General features: G+C 40.3%; 3 protein-coding genes across 7 annotated transcripts in view; all 3 read left to right on the top strand.

The window, feature by feature from the left end:
- The window catches only part of PARD6G (par-6 family cell polarity regulator gamma), a 68991-nt gene extending 60486 nt beyond the window's left edge, over positions 1–8505 (top strand). For both annotated transcript variants that reach the window (XM_074876742.1, XM_074876751.1), the window contains exon 3: positions 5688–8505. In XM_074876742.1, the coding sequence (XP_074732843.1) occupies positions 5688–6547 (860 nt within the window). In that variant the 3' untranslated portion in view covers positions 6548–8505. The remainder of the gene's footprint in view (positions 1–5687) is intronic.
- Positions 8506–9641: 1136 nt separating this feature from the next.
- BLOC1S4 (biogenesis of lysosomal organelles complex 1 subunit 4) lies at positions 9642–16710 on the top strand. The gene is made up of 5 exons (XM_074876675.1): positions 9642–9906; positions 10296–10367; positions 11375–11476; positions 12229–12363; positions 15722–16710. Exons 1-5 carry the CDS (start codon positions 9694–9696, stop codon positions 15818–15820), a joined length of 621 nt encoding a protein of 206 aa, XP_074732776.1. The 5' UTR covers positions 9642–9693; the 3' UTR covers positions 15821–16710.
- Positions 15877–18270, top strand: part of GLIPR2 (GLI pathogenesis related 2) — a 42693-nt gene continuing 40299 nt past the window's right edge. For all 4 annotated transcript variants that reach the window (XR_012629890.1, XR_012629889.1, XM_074876688.1 and 1 more), the window contains exon 1: positions 15877–15975. The gene's annotated coding sequence lies outside the window, so the exon portion shown is untranslated. The remainder of the gene's footprint in view (positions 15976–18270) is intronic.

Raw genomic sequence — 18270 nt, 5'->3', positions numbered from 1 at the left:
CAAGTGAAGGTAGTTCCACCAGTTTTAAAATAAAATGAAACAATAAAAAAAAAATCCAACAAAACCACCACTGTAAAGTGAGCACAGGTATGTATCTCTGCGTGAAGAGATCTGTAGCGTATATCTTCTCTAACAGAAAGGTCCTCATGGGTAAAAAGGTAGGGACAACTATTAAAAAAAACCAAAACAAACCACATATTAACAAAAAGGATTCAGCCAAAATACTTAAGGTTTCTGTAATTCATTGCCAGATAACAAAATGTTTGTGAAAATGTACCAAGAACTGAAGCTTTTGGGGAAGAGTTGCAATAATATTCAGTGCCTACAGAAGAGTTTGAGGTATTTTTTGTGTATCTTTGGGTTGTGGTTTCAAGTAGGAGAGAACTGGAAAGCTGAGGAGTCCTCCTCCAATGGTGGTAAATGTTCTTCACCTCTTTTTACAGGAACAGTATTTTCAGTAGGAAGCAAATTATGGGCACAAGTGAAATTCAGGTTCAGGTCTTTCAAAGTTTAGTGGTTATCCAGGATTATCTGTCCAGTTCATAGTACATCTTTGTCTGAAGGCATTACATCTTGCATGTGAAAATGCTCCATGTAATCTGCCCCATTCTAAGAAATGGGGGTCATGTTCAGCAACTAAGAGACTAATTCTTCCTCTGTCACCTGCATGTAACATTTCACTCTGGCCTCATTCAAGACATAGGAAAACATGACACCCTGTAAAATACGAGGCGCTAAGCACAGTTCAGATGTGTCACTTGATGGCACTTCAACCAGTATGCATGCAGACTTCTGTAGACTTTTTGCTCTGCAAAAGGAGAATTTGATATTGCAACAAATGAAACAAGAAAAATGAGTGCACTCTGTTTCCATATGGTGTATACTGGTCTTTGCTGAGACCTGGCATCAAGCACAGTCCTGTTTCATTAGCTGAAGTGGCATTCCTGCTTGAAATCCTATATGGTGAGAAACTCAAAACCTAACAAGAAGTTGCTGAGCTTCATTAAAAGTGTGTCATTGTAAATTATGCAATGATACAGTTTTCAGTCTGACACATGCCATCTGAACAGTTAGTTTATTACTGGAAATAGGTAATACACCACTGTGTGACCACCCTATAGTTGATAAAAGTGAATGATGTTGGCTGACTTCTCCCAGTTCCCTCAGGAGGAAGGAAATTTTTTTCATTGTGCTAGGGCTTGATGACTTTCTGTGGCCACAACAACAGCTGATGTTAAATTTCAGTAGAGATACTTTGCTTTATTCTTGCAGCAAGAGTAGTGGCTCTAAATAGCATCAGGGGGTAGCTGTTTTGTTCCAGGTTTGGGCTTTTTTTTAATTATTTTAATTATTTCTTTATTTTAAGGTGATGTCCCAAGTGAGTGTGACTGCTAGTGAGCAGGTCATCTTGAATACAAGTAATGTAATAATCCCTCTATTGTCAAGGAGCATGTATTCCATACTTGAGCTTTTTCTAGAAAATAGTTAATTGGTATTTTTTCTTAAAAGCTCTCCAAATTAACTCTCATTTCTCCAACCTATACTAGGTTTGAACAGTTTTTACCTGTTAAAATTGGGACTTCATCTTTCTCATATGTCCTGCTGTTCAGGGTCAGAGTTGGAAACTAATGCCTGACACTTTTTTTAAAAACAAAAGTTCCAGTCATCAACAGGACATGGGCTTCATTTTTTAACATGCTCCAGCCCTGAAATGCTAAATTCAAGAATGGTCAGTGGTCTGACACTGAAAGTAGCCCATATCACTTGTAATCCCTGCTTCTGCCTGGTTCGTGTTTGGAGGAAAAAAGATAGCATTTTTGTGGTAAGCTGGACTTTTTGTTTTTAAAGGAGGTGGTTGTTCTGAAGCTGCTCAGAGGTTAGGAATGCTGGCAGTCATCTGGGGAGACAGATTAGTGGGCTGAGCACAGGTGAGGAGGTCACAGGCACAAAACAACCACTTCTTTTGTGCCAGTGCCCTGGTGGTGGTTCAGCCAAAGGAAGCTGCTTCAGAAATGACCTATGTGTGTCAGGAGGACCATTGTACTTCTCCTGTGATGTTACTACTTGGTCATCACGAACTTGCATGTTGTGAGAGTTAACTCTCTGGGTGGTTGTTAATTGAAGGGGAAGAAAACAGTGTTGTCAACAAATCTTCCCAGGTGCATTATTTGGTAAAGCTTTTGCAAGTCTGCCTTAAGGAATTCAGTATTAATATACTAACATAGAGAGGGAGAGAACAGTTACCTGGGTGCTTTCAGGGAATAGATGGATAACTAGGACATGTGTTTTATTTTACCTGCAATACAATAAGCCCCACTTGCCAACATAATTTTCTGAGTCTTTAAGGGATACAGCTTCTGTTTTGAGTTTGGTTTGCCAGTACTGCAAGAGACAGTCTTAAATGCATAAACCCACATGTAGTTTTAATTGCCATCTTAAACTGACATTTTGGGCTAAAGGTTTTCTTGGGCTTTAAGGTACAGCACTACAGCTGTTTTGAAGTGAGGAAGAATTTCAGTTCTAAATCTGAACCTGCAAGTTGTTTTCATAGGACTGTCACAGAAATTTATTAGTGAATTGTGAGGGTGGGCAGGGTGTAGTGTTTAAGACTGTGGTGATGAAAGACGTCTCCTGTGGACCCATACTTTACAAGGAAAAAATATTGGTTGCCAGCCTTCAAAATCATCCATCAAAACTTGAAGTCTAGGTGAATGTAGATGGTGATCCTGCTGATGAAAGAAAAGGAGTAATACCTGGCTTAGGCTGCTGCAGGTAGCTTGTACATTCAGAAGAGCAGACACTGCACTGACTCTCTTCATCAGGTGGACTTGAGAAGGTGCCATCTACACACAGTCACTGTCTTGACTGTGAATATGCTTCCAGGAACCAGTTAGGAGCTTTTTGTGTTTGGGTGATTTTAAGGACTTCCAGTCCTGTGCTTCACCAGCCTGACTAACACAGTAGGGCCTGTGCAATTGGTAAAGCTCTGAATGGACTGGAAGGAGAGAGAAGAGGCAAGTGTGAAGTTAAACATAACAAACTTGTCCAAGCAGTCAACGGCTTGATGTCCACATGGAGAGTGCTGATGAGTGGCATTCCTCGGGGGTTGGTATTGGGACCAGTGCTGTTTTACATCTTCGTTGGCAACTGGGGGATTGAGTGCACCCTCAACACACTCAGCCAGTTTGCCAATGACACCGAGCTGTGTGGTGCAGTCGACATGCTGGAGGGAAGGGATGTCATCCAGAGGGACCTGGACAGGCTTGAGAGGTGGGCCCGTGCAAACCTCATGAAGTTCAACAAGGCCAAGTGTAAGGTCCGGCACATAGGTCAGGGCAATCCCAAGCACAAATACAGGCTGGGTGATGAGTGGATTGAGAGCAGCCCTGCAGAGAAGGACTTGGGGGTATTAGCGGATGGAAAACTGACTACGAGCCAGCAATGTGCACTTGCAGCCCAGAAAGCCAACTGTATCCTGGGCTGCATCAAGAGAAGTGTGGCCAGCAGGTCGAGGGAGGTGATTCTCCCCCTCTACTCCACTCTCACGAGACACCACCTGCAGTGCTGTGTCCAGTTCTGGGGCCCCCAGCTTAAGAAAGACACGGACCTGCTTGAGCGGGTCCTGAGGAGGCCATGAAGATGATGAGGGGGCTGGAGCACCTTTCTTGTGAGGACAGGCTGAGAGAGTTGGGGTTGTTCAGCCTGGAGAAGAGAAGGCTCCTGGGAGACCTTATAGCAGCCTTCCAGTACTTAAAGGGGGCCTACATGGAAGGTGGGGCGGGACTCTGTATCAGAGAGTGTAGGGATAGGATGAGGGGTAATAGTTTTAAATTGAAAGAGGGTGGAATTAGATGATATATAAGGAAGAAATTACCTCCTGTGCGGGTGGTGAGATACTGGAACAGGTTGCCCAGAGAAATTGTGGCTGCCCCCTCCCTGGAAGTGTTCAAGGCCAGGTTGGACGGGGCTTTGAGCAACCTGATCTAGTGGAAGGTGTCCCTGTGCATGGCAGGGGGCTTGGAACTAGATGGTCTTTAAGGTCCCTTCCAACCCAAACCGTTCTATGATTCTTTATTTCACAGAATCTTTTTCTTCATGATGACCTTCTAGATGCCTTGTGATGTCCTCAGTGTTAGTATAGCCCATGTAAATAAATTATAGGAGAATGCAGAAATAGTCTTTCTGAAGTCTTTAAATAATCTTTTTTCCCAGCCCAAAGAACTATGTAGGATCACAGAATAATTCAGGCTGGAAGGGACCTCTGGAGGCCAGCTAATCCAACACCCTACTCCAAGCAGGCTCAGTTAGATCAGGTTGCTGCTTAGCACTTTTTAGTGTCCTTTGAGTTGTGTAACTTAATGTCACTTAATTGAAGTCTGTCAATAATAGCTTGAAAGCTGACTTGAAAATGAGACCTTGCAAGAAATGTGTTAGTAAAAACAAGTTTATAATTACATTCTTCTTTTTTTTAGCCTTTATCGGGGAGAAGTATTATCTTCCTTTCTCAAACATTACTATGCAAGGTTAATGTGTTGGTGAGAAAATTTTCTTAGCAGCAGTTCTATAATTGTACTTTTGTATTTTACTGCTCATCTTCAACAGCAGAATAAACTGAAAGTCTGTTAGTTTATCTGAAAAGTGTTAGCATGCTTAAACTCTGGGTGAAATAATTTTCCAGCTAGTGGATGCGTCATGTGTAAAATATGCACAGTATTTTTATTATGAAATGCAGTGGTGCATTTTGTACACTAACAACTTCATGACTAAGTATTCCTTATGCAAGGAACAACATGATGATCTTATATGGAATAGCTTGTCATATTATTTGGCTGATTTAAAGTTGATCACTTTGCACATGCCCTTTAGATACTGCTACAGAGACTGAATTATTTAAACAATTCCTTAAAGAGTAGACCCTGGAAAGGATGATTTCCTGTGGATCTTCCTCTCAAGGGCAGGAGTGTGTGTGTCAGTCAGTCTGTGTCTGTTCTGTGATCTGTAGCATATGGACTAGGCAGCAGAGCATTTTCTTTCTACCAGGCTGCTTGCTTACACAGAACTTTTTTGGTATTTGGCAGTTTTAGCACTTTATTGCTGTCAAATTCAGCTGAAATGAAGTAAAATATTCCAAAGAGAAAAGTGCTGTACCGAGAGAGACATATTAACATAAATCCCTTACTAAAAAAGGCTAGGCTAAAAACACATATCCAGCTACTCTCTCACACCCTGCTTTCACGTTTGTACCTAAGGTCTGCTATCAGTTAAGGCTGTGTATTGGATATTAAAATACTCCCTGATTCAGACTTTTAGGTTAGGAATGTGTATACACTCCTTGCCCACTTGAGATGTATGTGTAAAATTACAATGCAACTCTGAAAATATGGTCTCGCATCAGGCCTGCAGCTGCAAGTAATTGCATTCTGCGCAGCTGACAACAGGAGTTGAGAATCAGAAGTCTTTTTCCCTCAAAATGTGGAAGAAATATGGGTAGTCATTGAAAACAACTCATTCTGAATGATGTGCTGACAGACATAAAATGAAACAAAAGTTAGAGTAAGTGGAAGAATTCATTTGATTTTTTTCCATATTAGGGGTATGGCTTTACTGAGCCAGATTTAAGAGGAAAATGCCCTGTAGATTGAATTATTCTTTGTTTTATTGATACATTGGTACTGTTTCTCTTTCAGATGAAGTGGACTACAGTAATTTTGGGACCAACACGCTATCAAGGAAGAAGAAGGCCCTGGTGACACTCCGCAATGACAACCTCCGCCGGCGTCCTCACATTAACATTAGTATGCCTCATGATTTTAGACCAGTGTCTTCCATAATCGATGTGGACATTCTTCCTGAAACACACAGGAGAGTGAGGCTGTACCGACATGGGTGTGAGAAACCCTTAGGATTTTATATTCGCGATGGCACCAGCGTAAGGGTTACTCCTCATGGACTAGAAAAAGTACCTGGTATCTTCATCTCTCGTATGGTTCCTGGAGGCTTAGCAGAGAGCACAGGCTTGCTGGCTGTGAATGATGAAGTCCTGGAAGTTAATGGCATTGAAGTAGCAGGAAAAACTCTCGACCAAGTCACAGACATGATGATTGCCAACAGCCATAATCTTATTATCACGGTCAAGCCAGCAAACCAGAGGAACAATATTATTCGAAGCAGTAGGATGTCTGGTAGCTCTGGCCAGTCTACAGACAGCACTGCGAGTCACCATAGCTTGCCTACATCCCATGTGCTGCAGAACTTCCACCCCGATGAAATGGAGAGTGACGAAGAGGCTGACATTGTCATTGAGGGCGGTCTGGAGCCACAGCACATTCCTAAACTGCACAGCCTTACTTCCAGTAGCCTCTCTCGAATCAATGGCAGCAGCCTTAGCCACAGACTTCAAAGGGACCTGGTGCTCAACAACAACTCTGGCCGAGAAAGCAACGGCAACATCCACAAATTACTCAGTTCCTTAAAAACTGATCCCCGACACAGTCTGGTTATCCCCAGAGGAGGAATCGAGGAGGATGGAACAGTCATTACACTTTAGTAGCAATTCCTGTAACTCTCCTTCCAGTCTAAAGTGCCAACTGGGACAATTGACTCTTGCAACATGTTATGCACAGAGAGATGATATTCTAATAGACCTCACGGGTGCAGAGAATTGTTGCTTTCTAGGAAACATGGCATCTGGAGTTAGACATAAAAACTGTCATGCACTGCAAAATTTGTCAGGAGAAAGCCAGAGTGTAAAACCTGGTTTTACCAGCCCTAAAGTGAGAACACCAAATTGGTTTATTTGGTATAAATCTAAGTGGTCTTACAGGCTACCAATGGCAGTGCTGCATACTTGGGTTTGAATGCATGGGTGGATGTATTTATACATGCATGTAAATGAATTAGATTTTAATAGTAACAGACATGTCTATTTGAAGTGAAATCTGGTTTTCTTCTAATACCAGTTTAAAGAGAGTGCTTCTTAATAGCCATCCGATCTTCTACTGTTACATACAGACCTTCCACTAACTTGTTTACACTGCATTTGCAACCTTATGTCTAATCCAGATAAGCTCTGTAAAAGTAGCGGTTTCCTACTCTGGTGGTAACAACATTAGGGAGATGCTGCAAATACATTTTCCAAATGACACTATAGATAGATAGATATATTTTTAAGAGCGGAAGGAGGCGATGTTGGAGGATGTTGCCATTATTGCTGTGAGCTCATCACCACCTGCTGGTCAGAGGCAGGCCTGCCTGCAGCACAGGGAAAGAAAAACATGACAATAAGGGCTTAAAACTAGGTTCAGCACCATTATGTGTAAATTTATTCTTTTTCAGTATTTATTAGATAATACCTCTTTTTCCCATCATCTCTGTTTTTTCAGTATCACGGTTCATGTGAATTTTAGGGATGCCAGAGAGAAGGCAGCAGAAGTGGAAGAGTGTGCTAGGACTCCCCTTCACCTCAGAGCTGACAGAAATCCTTGCTGTACCTTTGGGGCAACCTAAATCCACAAGGTCTTTCCTTACAAAAGATTGGCTGATTGCTATACAGAGGAGGGATGCTGACTGCCTGTCGAACCTAACTTAGAATAGTTCTGCTATTTTTGGACTCTCCTAGTGATAAAGCTTAATGTCTACACAGGATTTCTAGAAACTTAAAATACACAGGATGTTTACGATGGTCAGACATCTTTACTGGATGCCGACTAGTGGTAACCAGTGACTGTTGAGTTGATAACTGTCTGCTTCTGAAAATGCCATGAATTTATTGAAAGTGGTCTAATCTAAAATATTTTGTTATATCTCGATCAGTGTAAGGAACAAAATATAAATGTTTTACAATGTATTTTTCTACTTTTAGCTTGTGTCATTTTCTTTTTGTTTTTAACTTTGTAGTACATTAAAGCTTTTTTATATGGTGGAATAGACATTTCTTAAATACTGTATGGATATGAAAATTCAGAAGTCTTGGTTTGAAAAAATTACATTCCATTTTGGAATCTGTAATGGCTGGACAAAGGATGTGTGGACTAATTCATTGTCGCTAATTTAGAATACCTGTGGAACAACCAGTCTTCTGCTTATTGTTAAATATGTTTGGGACATTGAATTTAGCGTATTTCTTTTAGATTTGCTTTAAAAGTTTATTTTAAAATTCTTTCACTTACTCTAATTAAACCTCTTCTAGGTATCACAGCAGTTATAGAGCTGTACTTAATTTTTTTCCAGCACAGTAAGAATAGAACATTGGTCCTGTTTGTCTTAAAACTGTGTTTGTACTTTACCAAAGGTTTTCCTTTTCTTTTTTTAAATCTGATTATTGGTGCAGTGAAAAAAAAATAGCTGGATGTGCTTCAGTCAGACCATCGTATCAGGAAAATTTTGTTACACCTTAAATAAGACTACTTTTATGAATAAGTGGATTTGTCTGGCTGAAGTTACTCATTTTACCTTATTTAACTGATGAAAATGTGACCTGTCTGCAATAAAATGTGCACTGTCTTACTTCTATGCTATATCCTTTCCACTACGCTCAAGCACATCCTTCTGTGGAAGTTAACTCCCTTCCCTGTGGAAACAAGATACTTGGTTTTGATGACTCTTCAAATACGTAGCCATTCTAGGACTGCTTTTTTCTGCCAGCACAGACTTTGATTCCTCTGTTTGTTGGTGGTGATACCAAGTTTCTTTCCATACTGTTTTTTTTCCTAGTACTGCGTTTACTAAAGAGTACTGTTACACTGATTCCCATGGGAACCAAGTAGTTTGCTGTGCTCCTCATAGCATGGCTTCCTTCAAACCTCATGGCTTTGAAGACTTGTGGTAGTTCTGGCTCCCCAGAAAAAGCCCACGATGCCTTTAGCTGGGTACCACACTGCACACCTTTACCTGAGGGCTGCTCAGTGTGACTGCCCAAAGCAACTGTGCTAGTACAAAACGTGCAAACTCCCCAACTAATTCATCCTGAGAGGTAGAAAACAAGTTGCAGTTCACACTGTGGTGCGGAAGTACTGTGCCCAAGACAAATTGCAAGCAGAGAATAGCGGAGTATTGATGTATCAGCTTTAGTGCTATCACTTTGTCAGATAACTTTTAAGGCTTGAAACCATTTTGTGCTCATTTGCATCAGCTAGGGAAAAAAAAAAAAAAAAGCTTCTCTATATTCATGGCCTTGTCTTAGACTAGTCTTTTTAAGATGAACTTTCCCAATTCCTACTGTTACCAGCAGAAACCTCTATGTGGAAGCAAGACTGAGCCGTTCAGGTGTTAGGCATCGAGGCCCCTTCGGGTCTGAGATTAAATTGTTGAACGGGGCTTTAAACGTGGGCGGCTGAGGGAACACAGGCACATGAGCCCTCTTGAGAGGAAAAATCCTCCGTAAACGTCGTTGTGTAGGAGGAGCCGCGTTCCTGCCCGTGACTCCCCTTGCGCCGGGCCGGGCGGCGGCAGCCCACGCTCCCGCCCCGCGGCCGGTGAGAGGCAGCGACTGCTGCCGGGCCTGCGGAGCCCAGACGCGAGGACGGCGCTTCCGTGCCCAGACACCGGCCGTACGTGCGCCGCGCCCGGCCCCAGTCCCGCAGCGAGGGGCCGGGGGAGGCGGCGGGGCTGGGCCGCTCCCCGCCCTGCCCGTCGCGACTGCGCCTGCGCCGGCTCCGCCCCGCTCACGTGCGCCCGGGGGCGGGTGGCGGTAACATGGCAGCCGCCGCGGGGCCCGGCGAGGGGGCTGGAGCTGACCTGCCGGGCGCCTGCCCCGGCGCGGACAGCGGGAACGTCTCCCACAGCCACAGCACCGCCTCCGGCCTCGGGGAGCCGGAGGACGAGGACGCCTCGGAGGCGTCGCTGAGCGCCACCGCCGCCGCTTATTCCGCGTACCTGCTCGCCGACCGCAGCCTCTTCAGCGAGCAGGTGAGGGGGGGGGGAGGAGCGGCTGGGGGCCCCGTCCCGCACCGCCCCGCACCGCCGCCGGGCCCGCTGAGCTCCCGGCGGAGAGGCAGCAGCCGCCGGCCTTTCCCTGCCAGCGGCCCGGCCCCGCAGCCCGCTGTCCGGCGCGGGGAGCGAGGCCGCCCCGGGATCGGGGTGTCGCTTGAGGGCAGCTCTGTGCAGCGGGGCAGGACAAGACGTACCGGTGTGTCCAGTCTCTTGGGCTTAACGTAGCCAAAAGAAGGGGAAGCGGTGTGATTCCTGCTCGGCTGGTTTTAGTCTGGCTGATGTCTGTGCTCGGAGGTTTTGTTTGGGAAAATCTGGGGGAGATTTTTGGCGTTTTCAAGTACCTTTAAAGGATTTTTGTTTTGCAGATAGAAAGCTTAGACAAGAGTCTAGAAGATTTGCTGACCAGAGTGGATGAATTTGTGGGAATGTTGGACATGGTGTGTATAACTTGCGCCTAGTTGTGGTTTTGAAGTCAGAATACAGTTTAATGTGTGCTTGTGTTTTTAAATGAGACAGAGATAGGAAGTAGCCTTTGATCTAGGCAGGTTTCAGTATGAAAACACATTTGATATTTAGAGGACTTATGGATGAAAACTACCAGACTTTCACGTCAGAGCAAAATATGCCCATATAGCTGTATAACTGCGTATTTAAATAATTGTATTTGTATATTTGTCCATGTATGTACATGGAATCCCATTTTGAGTGGTGTAGTGACAGATGTTTAAAAGAACAGTAAAAGATAATTCTGCTTCTCCTTTAAAATATGCAAAGCCATCCTCTGTGTTTTTTGTAATCAAAGTGTCTAATCAGAGCTGCCAAACCTTCAAAGCTAGATTTGTCTTTAGGAGACGTTTTCTTACCCTTTCATCAGAAAAGCAGCATTGTTTTCACTTTCGTATGGGGGCAGATGGGGGAACTGAATGGAAGGTTCCTATAAGCTGACAGTGGCGTACAGGCTGTCTTTTAAAAGATAGCACATATGATTCTCCTGCACTATTCTAAGAGGAACTTTACTTTTTTTCTTTTTGTATATACACCAATAAAACAAGATTTTATGGCCAGACTTTAAATTGAGGAAATGTACAGGTAGTAAAATTTAAGTCAAAATTTTAGTTTAATATATTTGCTTCTTCAGCATGTCTTGGGAAAGGTTCCATCTCTTAATTCTGTTAAGGCTGTAGTATCTTATTTTTAATATAATTATAAAGGTAAAAATTTGCCTATGCAAAATAAATTTTATTCAAAGGCACTTACTAAACTATACAAAGAAGATACCTTGTCTGTTTTAATCTAGTATTTTTATACTAGTATGAATCTGATATTTTTAAACTATGAGTTTTAATCTGTTAATTGGAGCACAGTTATAGTTTCCAGAATGAAATCTACTAAATGTTTTGTTTTATTCATCAATTTTTGTATTATTTCTTTGAATCCTCTTTAGATTCGAAGTGATTCCTCTCAAGTTGTCAATGAAAGCATACCTCAAATTTACACAAAAGCTACAGAAATGAGACACATATACAGGAAGATTGACAAACTAGAGGTATGTATTTGATATCTTCTAGATGTATTCTGTTTCTTAATGGGGGGAAGAATCAATGATATGCTATAATTGTGTGTGTATGCATGCATGCACATGGAGTGGACTCAGATCTGTTTTGTTCTCCATGTCCAATCTGGGTTCAATACTTCAAGGCTAATAAATTTATTAATTTTTTGAGACTGTGGGCATTCTAAAATAAAATGTCTTTTTAAAAAAAAAATTATTTACTACTTGGAGCAAGGCAGGCATTTTTTTTTTCAGAAAGCTGTAGTACCACTTTCTTTGTTTTGTTTTCGAGGGTTTTTTTGGTTGGGAGGGGCTGTTTTTTGGGGGGCGGGGGGTGTTATAATATCTTTCAAAGTTACTGTCTTGGGAGCTCTTTGGAGACGAGTGGAATGAGAGGTCTGTTGATCCCTGGTGAAGCTTCAAAACTGTGATTCAGATCCTTGGTCCCACTTTTGGTAGAAAGGCAAATAGAAGCCTAGATTCTAACTTGTCTAAGCTAGTTATTTGAAAGGCAAATGGGAAAAGGAAGACTTGATTGTTTTATTAGATTTAACCTGGTTTTGCAGCCTTTTAAGTATCTCACGTAATTTTTAGCAATAAAATGGACTTGTAGGTGGAAGGGAAATAGTGTGGAGTTTTTGACTCCTGATTTAAGTAATGGAACTTTTACCACTGTCGTGCAATACATAATCCTGTTTTAATTTGTTAGTGAAAAAGTTGGATTTCTTTTGGTTTTTTCATACTAGGCTTTTGTGAAGATGATTGGAAATAGCGTAGCTGGACTGGAAGAACGGGTCATAAAGGCAGAAACAGACCTTGGAGCTTTTCCGAGCACGTTTAAGAAAATCTTGCACACAATCAGCATGCCATCCTTCCTTAATGTAAGTAAACTTTTGTTACCGTGTGACCAGTTCAGTTGCTCTGCTTACCAGAGCAGATGATTAAAATAATAGTAAGTTTGTTACACACGTATCTGAATTTAACTGTAAAACTTGTATATACTTTATTAGGATTTTTGCAAAGTTCTCATACTTAATTAAAAAAAAAACAACCCAGACTTAAAAATCACAAATTCTGACAAGGATTTGTGTAACTTTCCAAAATAAGGCTGAATACATGGAGAAGGGAATGTGAAGGGCACAACCAAGCACGTAATGCACAAGACTTTATATTAAAGCACCCCTGATCTCTGATGCTATGAAAGCAAGTAGGAAGAGCCTGTACAGACAGCACGGTTAAAGGATCATACTGCATTGATAATATCACTGCAGAAGTGATACTAAAAAGGGAAATAAAAGCTACTCTGCACAATATTTTTAAAATAAAGATTTTATTTATACTAAATCCACGCAGTTCAGTAATCACGTAAGCACCTTGTTAAACTGGTTTTCTGGTGTCTTTCCTTGTTACTACATGTGGACTGTTTCTCTACAGAAGACTTGAAGTGCTCTGTCTGGTATGTTTCAAAGAGATGCCTTACCTGACCTTAAACTGGCACTAGGCCCTAGTTTTAAAAGAACCTTCTGATTTTTTAAAAAAAAAGTAATCTTCTGAACACCTGATACTTCTTGGCATCACCTGCCGGTACACCATTTATAAGTACTCCTCCTCATGTACAGCTCCCAGATTCTTTATCTTTTCCTATATTCACCCTGTAGTAACTTAGGTTTCTGTGTCATAACACTGGTGAGAATGCTGAAATAAAGTAGGTTTGCTGAGGGGGAGAGGAAGATGGTTGTGGCTGTTCGAGGTATTTGTGTTCCTACATATTGCAAGCATGTGTGGCAGCAGAGAAAAACAGATGTAAAAAGAGTATCTATTGTCTTGATAAGACGCAGTTCAGGAAACCTGTTCTTCGCTGCTGTTTTGTGTGCAATCTTTTAAGTTAGTTAATTTTTTCTTCCTTCATTTTCTGTGGTGTTTAAGTTTAATGTTTTTTAAAGAAAAAATTACAACACAAAGATGCTATTTATGGCCAATTACAAAACCCAAACAACTGCAGCAGTTGCCTTGGATATTCAACAGTATTTTCCATTTTCTTGGTAAAAACTGTTGTCAATCACAGGATTATACTCTTCAACTGAAAAGTTTGAAAGTTCTAAGAAAGTGCTTTTTTTAGCATTGCATGGGAATACTTTGTCAGTTTAGCAGATTTTTCACAATAAGGTGGAAAGTCTTTGAATGTGTCAGCAAGCCAAACCTGATGTGTCCAGTGGTTTCTTGGTTTGAGTATGATTAGCAATAAAATCAACACTCAGAACTTACTGGTATTACTTGATTAACTAAAAGGCAGGTCACTGTTCTGCAGTGGTACTGAGTATCACATAGTGAAATACCTATTTTCACTAGTAAATAAAAGCATGTCTGAATGAAAATGCCTGCAGAGATTTCTCCTCATGCCTAACATTTAACTAGCTCACTCACTATGTCAGTGCTTTGGAACAGAAGGCTATACTGATGTCACGGTTTTCACTGTATCTGTAGTTCACCTTTTTGTGCTACAATTTTCATTTAGTCAAGTCCAGTCACTCTCTTCCCATTTACATGTATCTGTTTCTTTACACAAAGGATATATTTTGTATTTCTCAAGCTGTGTATTTGTAATCTCACTTTCAGATTTTGCCCCAAGTTCTTCCCTTGTGATACCAGGCAGTCTAAAGTACAGTACTGTAAGACTTCTAATATCACTAAGGATGTAGACTCTCTCAAAAGGTAAAAATGTCTGCTAAGCAGCTGCACAAATAACTAATCATAAATGTGTACTTAGGCAACTGTGGGTACTGTGCCTGCCTATGAATTTCCTCACTGGATCAAAATTATCCCCTTACACATAGCAAATATAGTGCCTCTTAAATCAGTGTCATGAGTTGCAGAATTCCTGTGACCTTAGTTTCCCTTGCTTGCAAGGTGTTTTCTCATAGGGCAGTACAGGATAGGAAATAATTTTTAAAAAAGGAGCTTTGCTTTCAAAGATATTTTTTTTTTTTTTTTTTTACATTTGGCAAAATTTCTGATCTAGAGAACATTGATAGTATCCACTCTTCAAAGATCCGATTTTTGTTTGTATTTTTTTATTTCATTACAACTTGAATGGCAAAACAAACTGATTTCACGTAAATTAATGATACTGTAAATTTAAGGACAAATATAATTTAGATGTCATAAATCAGCAGTTTTGTATACAATAGACTATGTGTTTATTTCATATGAGTACAAGTATACAGCTCAACTGAATATTGAAAAAATTACACTTAGCTGTTTTGTAGGTATGCTTAATTATATCCTCACTTTGGTACTGTAAAAGTGTTCCGAACTCCAAGCGTACTAATATTTGGTATGCTTATAACTTTATTATTGGTGAAGACGCTAATGTCCTCATCCCAGACAGGCAAAAAAGTACCTGAAAAACTCTGCAGACAAACTGACTGAGAGCTCTGCAAAATAGTTCATCCAAATCTTTTCATGAGTCCAAAGAATTTTTAATGAATGAAGTCTTGATTTCTAGACTTCTATTTAAGACCATATATTGAAAACACACACTGGGTCTGTGTTGCAGTGCAACGTTATTTACATGCCAGAAGGCTGACATGATAGTCAGTAGTAGTCCTTGCTGTTGTCTCTTTAAATGAGTCATTTGGCTTAGCAAAACAATGTACAGTTAATATTTAAAACAAACATGTACACTTTTCCTGCAAAACAGTGTAACAGCTCTTTTTCAGTCTACTACTATATTACTTTTAACTATATGTCATAGTACATATATTCTAACATATACTTGATGAAGAAGCTCAGCAGGAGCAGCAACCTTCTCGGAAGAAACATTTGCTAGGTGTATTTCCATATGAAGACTTTCCTAACTAAATAAATGAGAACACAGGCTAGGGTTAACTCAAAGTGGCTGAGGAGAACTCAAAGGCCGGAGCAGGAAAGGTAAAGGCTTTGGAAGGATGAAGGTTACAATGACTATACCATCAGCTGGAAAAGATCACCATTTGGCTCCTGCAAAGCTGGCGTATCATACGTTTTCCAGGACTGAGTCTGTTCAGGTGATAGAATGGCAAAAGTCAAAGGCTGCTTTTCTTCACTAAGAATATGCCAGACCCATCTGAGCTACAATTAAAAATTTTTGCCAGGAGATATGCCTTTAAAACTTTTCTTGTTTTCCATTTTAGCTCTGTAGGCTTTGTTTTAAAACTTGCTTATTTAAGAAGGTGAAAAATAAATTTATCTGATTTGCAGAAATCATCTTCCTCACGACAACAACAGATCCTCTATGAACCTCCAGTCCTCTTCAAGACTGAAGACTATTTTCCGTGTCTTAATGAAGCACCTTACTGATGATTTTTGCTTCGAGATTGATATGAATCAGCCAGAGTAGAGACAGCCAAGTGAACAAAAGAAATGCTGACTTCAAAATAGCTGCATTTCTGAGCATTATTAATGGCATATTGCCATTCTGATTCTCATTGTCTTCCTTGAGGCAGTATTTTCAGGTAATCTTTGTTTGTGTACATTGTTTCAAAAGTCTTCCTAAAGCACAGTATAAATTTTCAGATTATATTTGGGAAGTAACTTAAGGATACTTATGCGAAAGATTTTTTTTTTTTTTTTAAGCAGGGAAATAATAGGAAACATACTTTTATATATAGATCTTTTAACACGTAAATATCTGTGCTGCTGCAAGTGTAAATAACTATACCACAAGGATGTCTTTTTTTTTTTTGTTGTTGTTCCTAATGTACTGATTGAGGTGAAAGAAAAAACTATGCACAAAAACATCTACTCCAAGCTTTGGAACCTGGTCCCTGCAGTTTGTACAGAGAAATGCACCACTTTGGGAAGTACAAGTTGCAAGGGGAAGACCTGGAAGATCGGCAAGGAGTCAAGGACGTGGCTCGATGCACATGATCTAGTCCCAGTTCACAAAGCAAACATCCTGCCCTCACTAATGGTCATCAGGTCACAGCGACCTGAGCTTCTAATTATTGCAGCATTACATTGTTTGATGTGTAACGAGGTGGGCATGAGATAGATATATATATATATATAAAACCTGCTGTCAAAAAGAAAAAGTGTCTAAGCTGAGGCAGGGATGTCCCTGGACTGAGCCTTGATCGGGCACCTGACCAGACTCTCCGCTTTTCCCTCACAACCCTCCATGCAGTTACTGGGGCTCCCTGTGCCGATTGCTGTGTGAGTATATTATCAATAAACTAATAGATATCTAACCCCTGTTGTAGTCTTGCGTTCCACCTGACAGCATCAAACTGCACCATTGTTTCTGAGAACCTTTTTGCATACAGCCTCATATAATATCTAGCAGGTGTTAATCCTCTGAACAACACTTTTACCACTGCTGTTTTACTGCCAAATAACTCACTACAGATATCCAAAATTCAAATTTCAGAGGAATAAAGAATGCATTAAGGAAACAACAGCATGTTTGCTGATTTTGTGTTGCAAGCACAGAAAAAGGTATGCAGTTGTAGAGCAAGGATTATATATTAATAGATAAAGCTTTGAAAACCATATGGGATTGTCTCCTGACAGCAGCAGGGACCAGGTTCTAAACAGTATCTGAAGCAACATTTAGTAAAAACCAAAAGATTGTGAAATCAAAATCAGTAGGCTCCAAAAGCAGTTCTAATGTAAAACTTACCTGAATTTTAGCATTAAGGGTCTAGAAAAATAATTATATGTGAACATGCAGAAAGGAACAGACATTTGACTTTGAAGAGCTTCCCCCCTGCCTCCCATACACCTTTTTCTTAAATATTTTACTATTTAGATGTTCCACTGCAGCAACAGTTGCATTTCCAAAGGTGTGGTACCTTTATGTTTATGCATAAATAATCCTCGAAGGTTTATCACTCCTCAGTGAAATCCAGTGAAATGAGATACCTATAACTTACTGTAGCAATGTAAGGCTATGAATACTCTTAAACGCACTAACGCTAACATTACAAAAAATTTTAAAGTGACTTTAGAACAGCTTTCTAATTAATCAACTGCTCAAATAATAACTTTGCCCTCTGCTGAATGGAGCTAAAACGTGGTTATTTTTAAACAGAAGATGATGTAATTTAAAATATTAAAATAATAACGATCTCAGCAAGCTTATACAGCTGAGTATTTGTCATGCAATGTTGTTCATATTAATAAGAGAAAAAATTCACATATTCTGAAGTGGGCATTTATCTTAAACAGTTGTATGGAAAATATAAGTTTTATCTTCAGGGTACAGCACAAACAAAAAATCATGCAATTCCTATAACTGGTATAGTTCTATGTTGGAAATGCTCCAAAATATTTTTATTACTGAAAATAATGGACAGTACATGGAAGATTTATAAAGGAAATGCTATAAAAGTACATACAATAAATAGATTGTGGCTTTTTTTATATACATGATATAGAATAGCAATGTCACAGTTCATCTGTGAACTACAGTCTAGAAGAATTATACAGAATTAAGGCTGACAAGATCCACACATGCACTCTGCTCTTGAATTTGTACTACCTTGGTTGTCTCCTTGTCAGTCTCACCCAGCAGGAATAGCATAAAAAAAATCCCAAGTGTTCACATTCAGTAAAGACTCAGAGAATATTCCCTTATTCTGTCTGCTGTTGCCTTGTATTTGTGTAAAACCAATAATAACTATATTATGAATTAGGCTCAATATTTGCTATATTTGTCACCTGCAAATCTCAAAAGCCACTGATACCAATATTCATATACCAGGAAAGCTGTACCTGTATCTTTCTCTGTGCAATGTTTATCTTTCCCC

Source organism: Strix uralensis, chromosome 1 (genome assembly GCF_047716275.1).
Source record: "Strix uralensis isolate ZFMK-TIS-50842 chromosome 1, bStrUra1, whole genome shotgun sequence".
Taxonomy (NCBI): domain Eukaryota; kingdom Metazoa; phylum Chordata; class Aves; order Strigiformes; family Strigidae; genus Strix; species Strix uralensis.
This window is presented reverse-complemented; position numbering and strand designations above follow the sequence as displayed.

What these genes read in the sequence shown, in the direction of transcription:
- BLOC1S4 (XM_074876675.1), top strand. Translation starts at nt 9,694, where the DNA reads ATGGCAGCCGCCGCGGGGCCCGGCGAGGGGGCTGGAGCTGACCTGCCG. An exon ending in GCAGCCTCTTCAGCGAGCAG is followed by an intron (nt 9,907 to 10,295) that starts GTGAGGGGGGGG and finishes TTTGTTTTGCAG; the next exon opens with ATAGAAAGCTTAGACAAGAG. An exon ending in GCATGCCATCCTTCCTTAAT is followed by an intron (nt 12,364 to 15,721) that starts GTAAGTAAACTT and finishes TCTGATTTGCAG; the next exon opens with AAATCATCTTCCTCACGACA.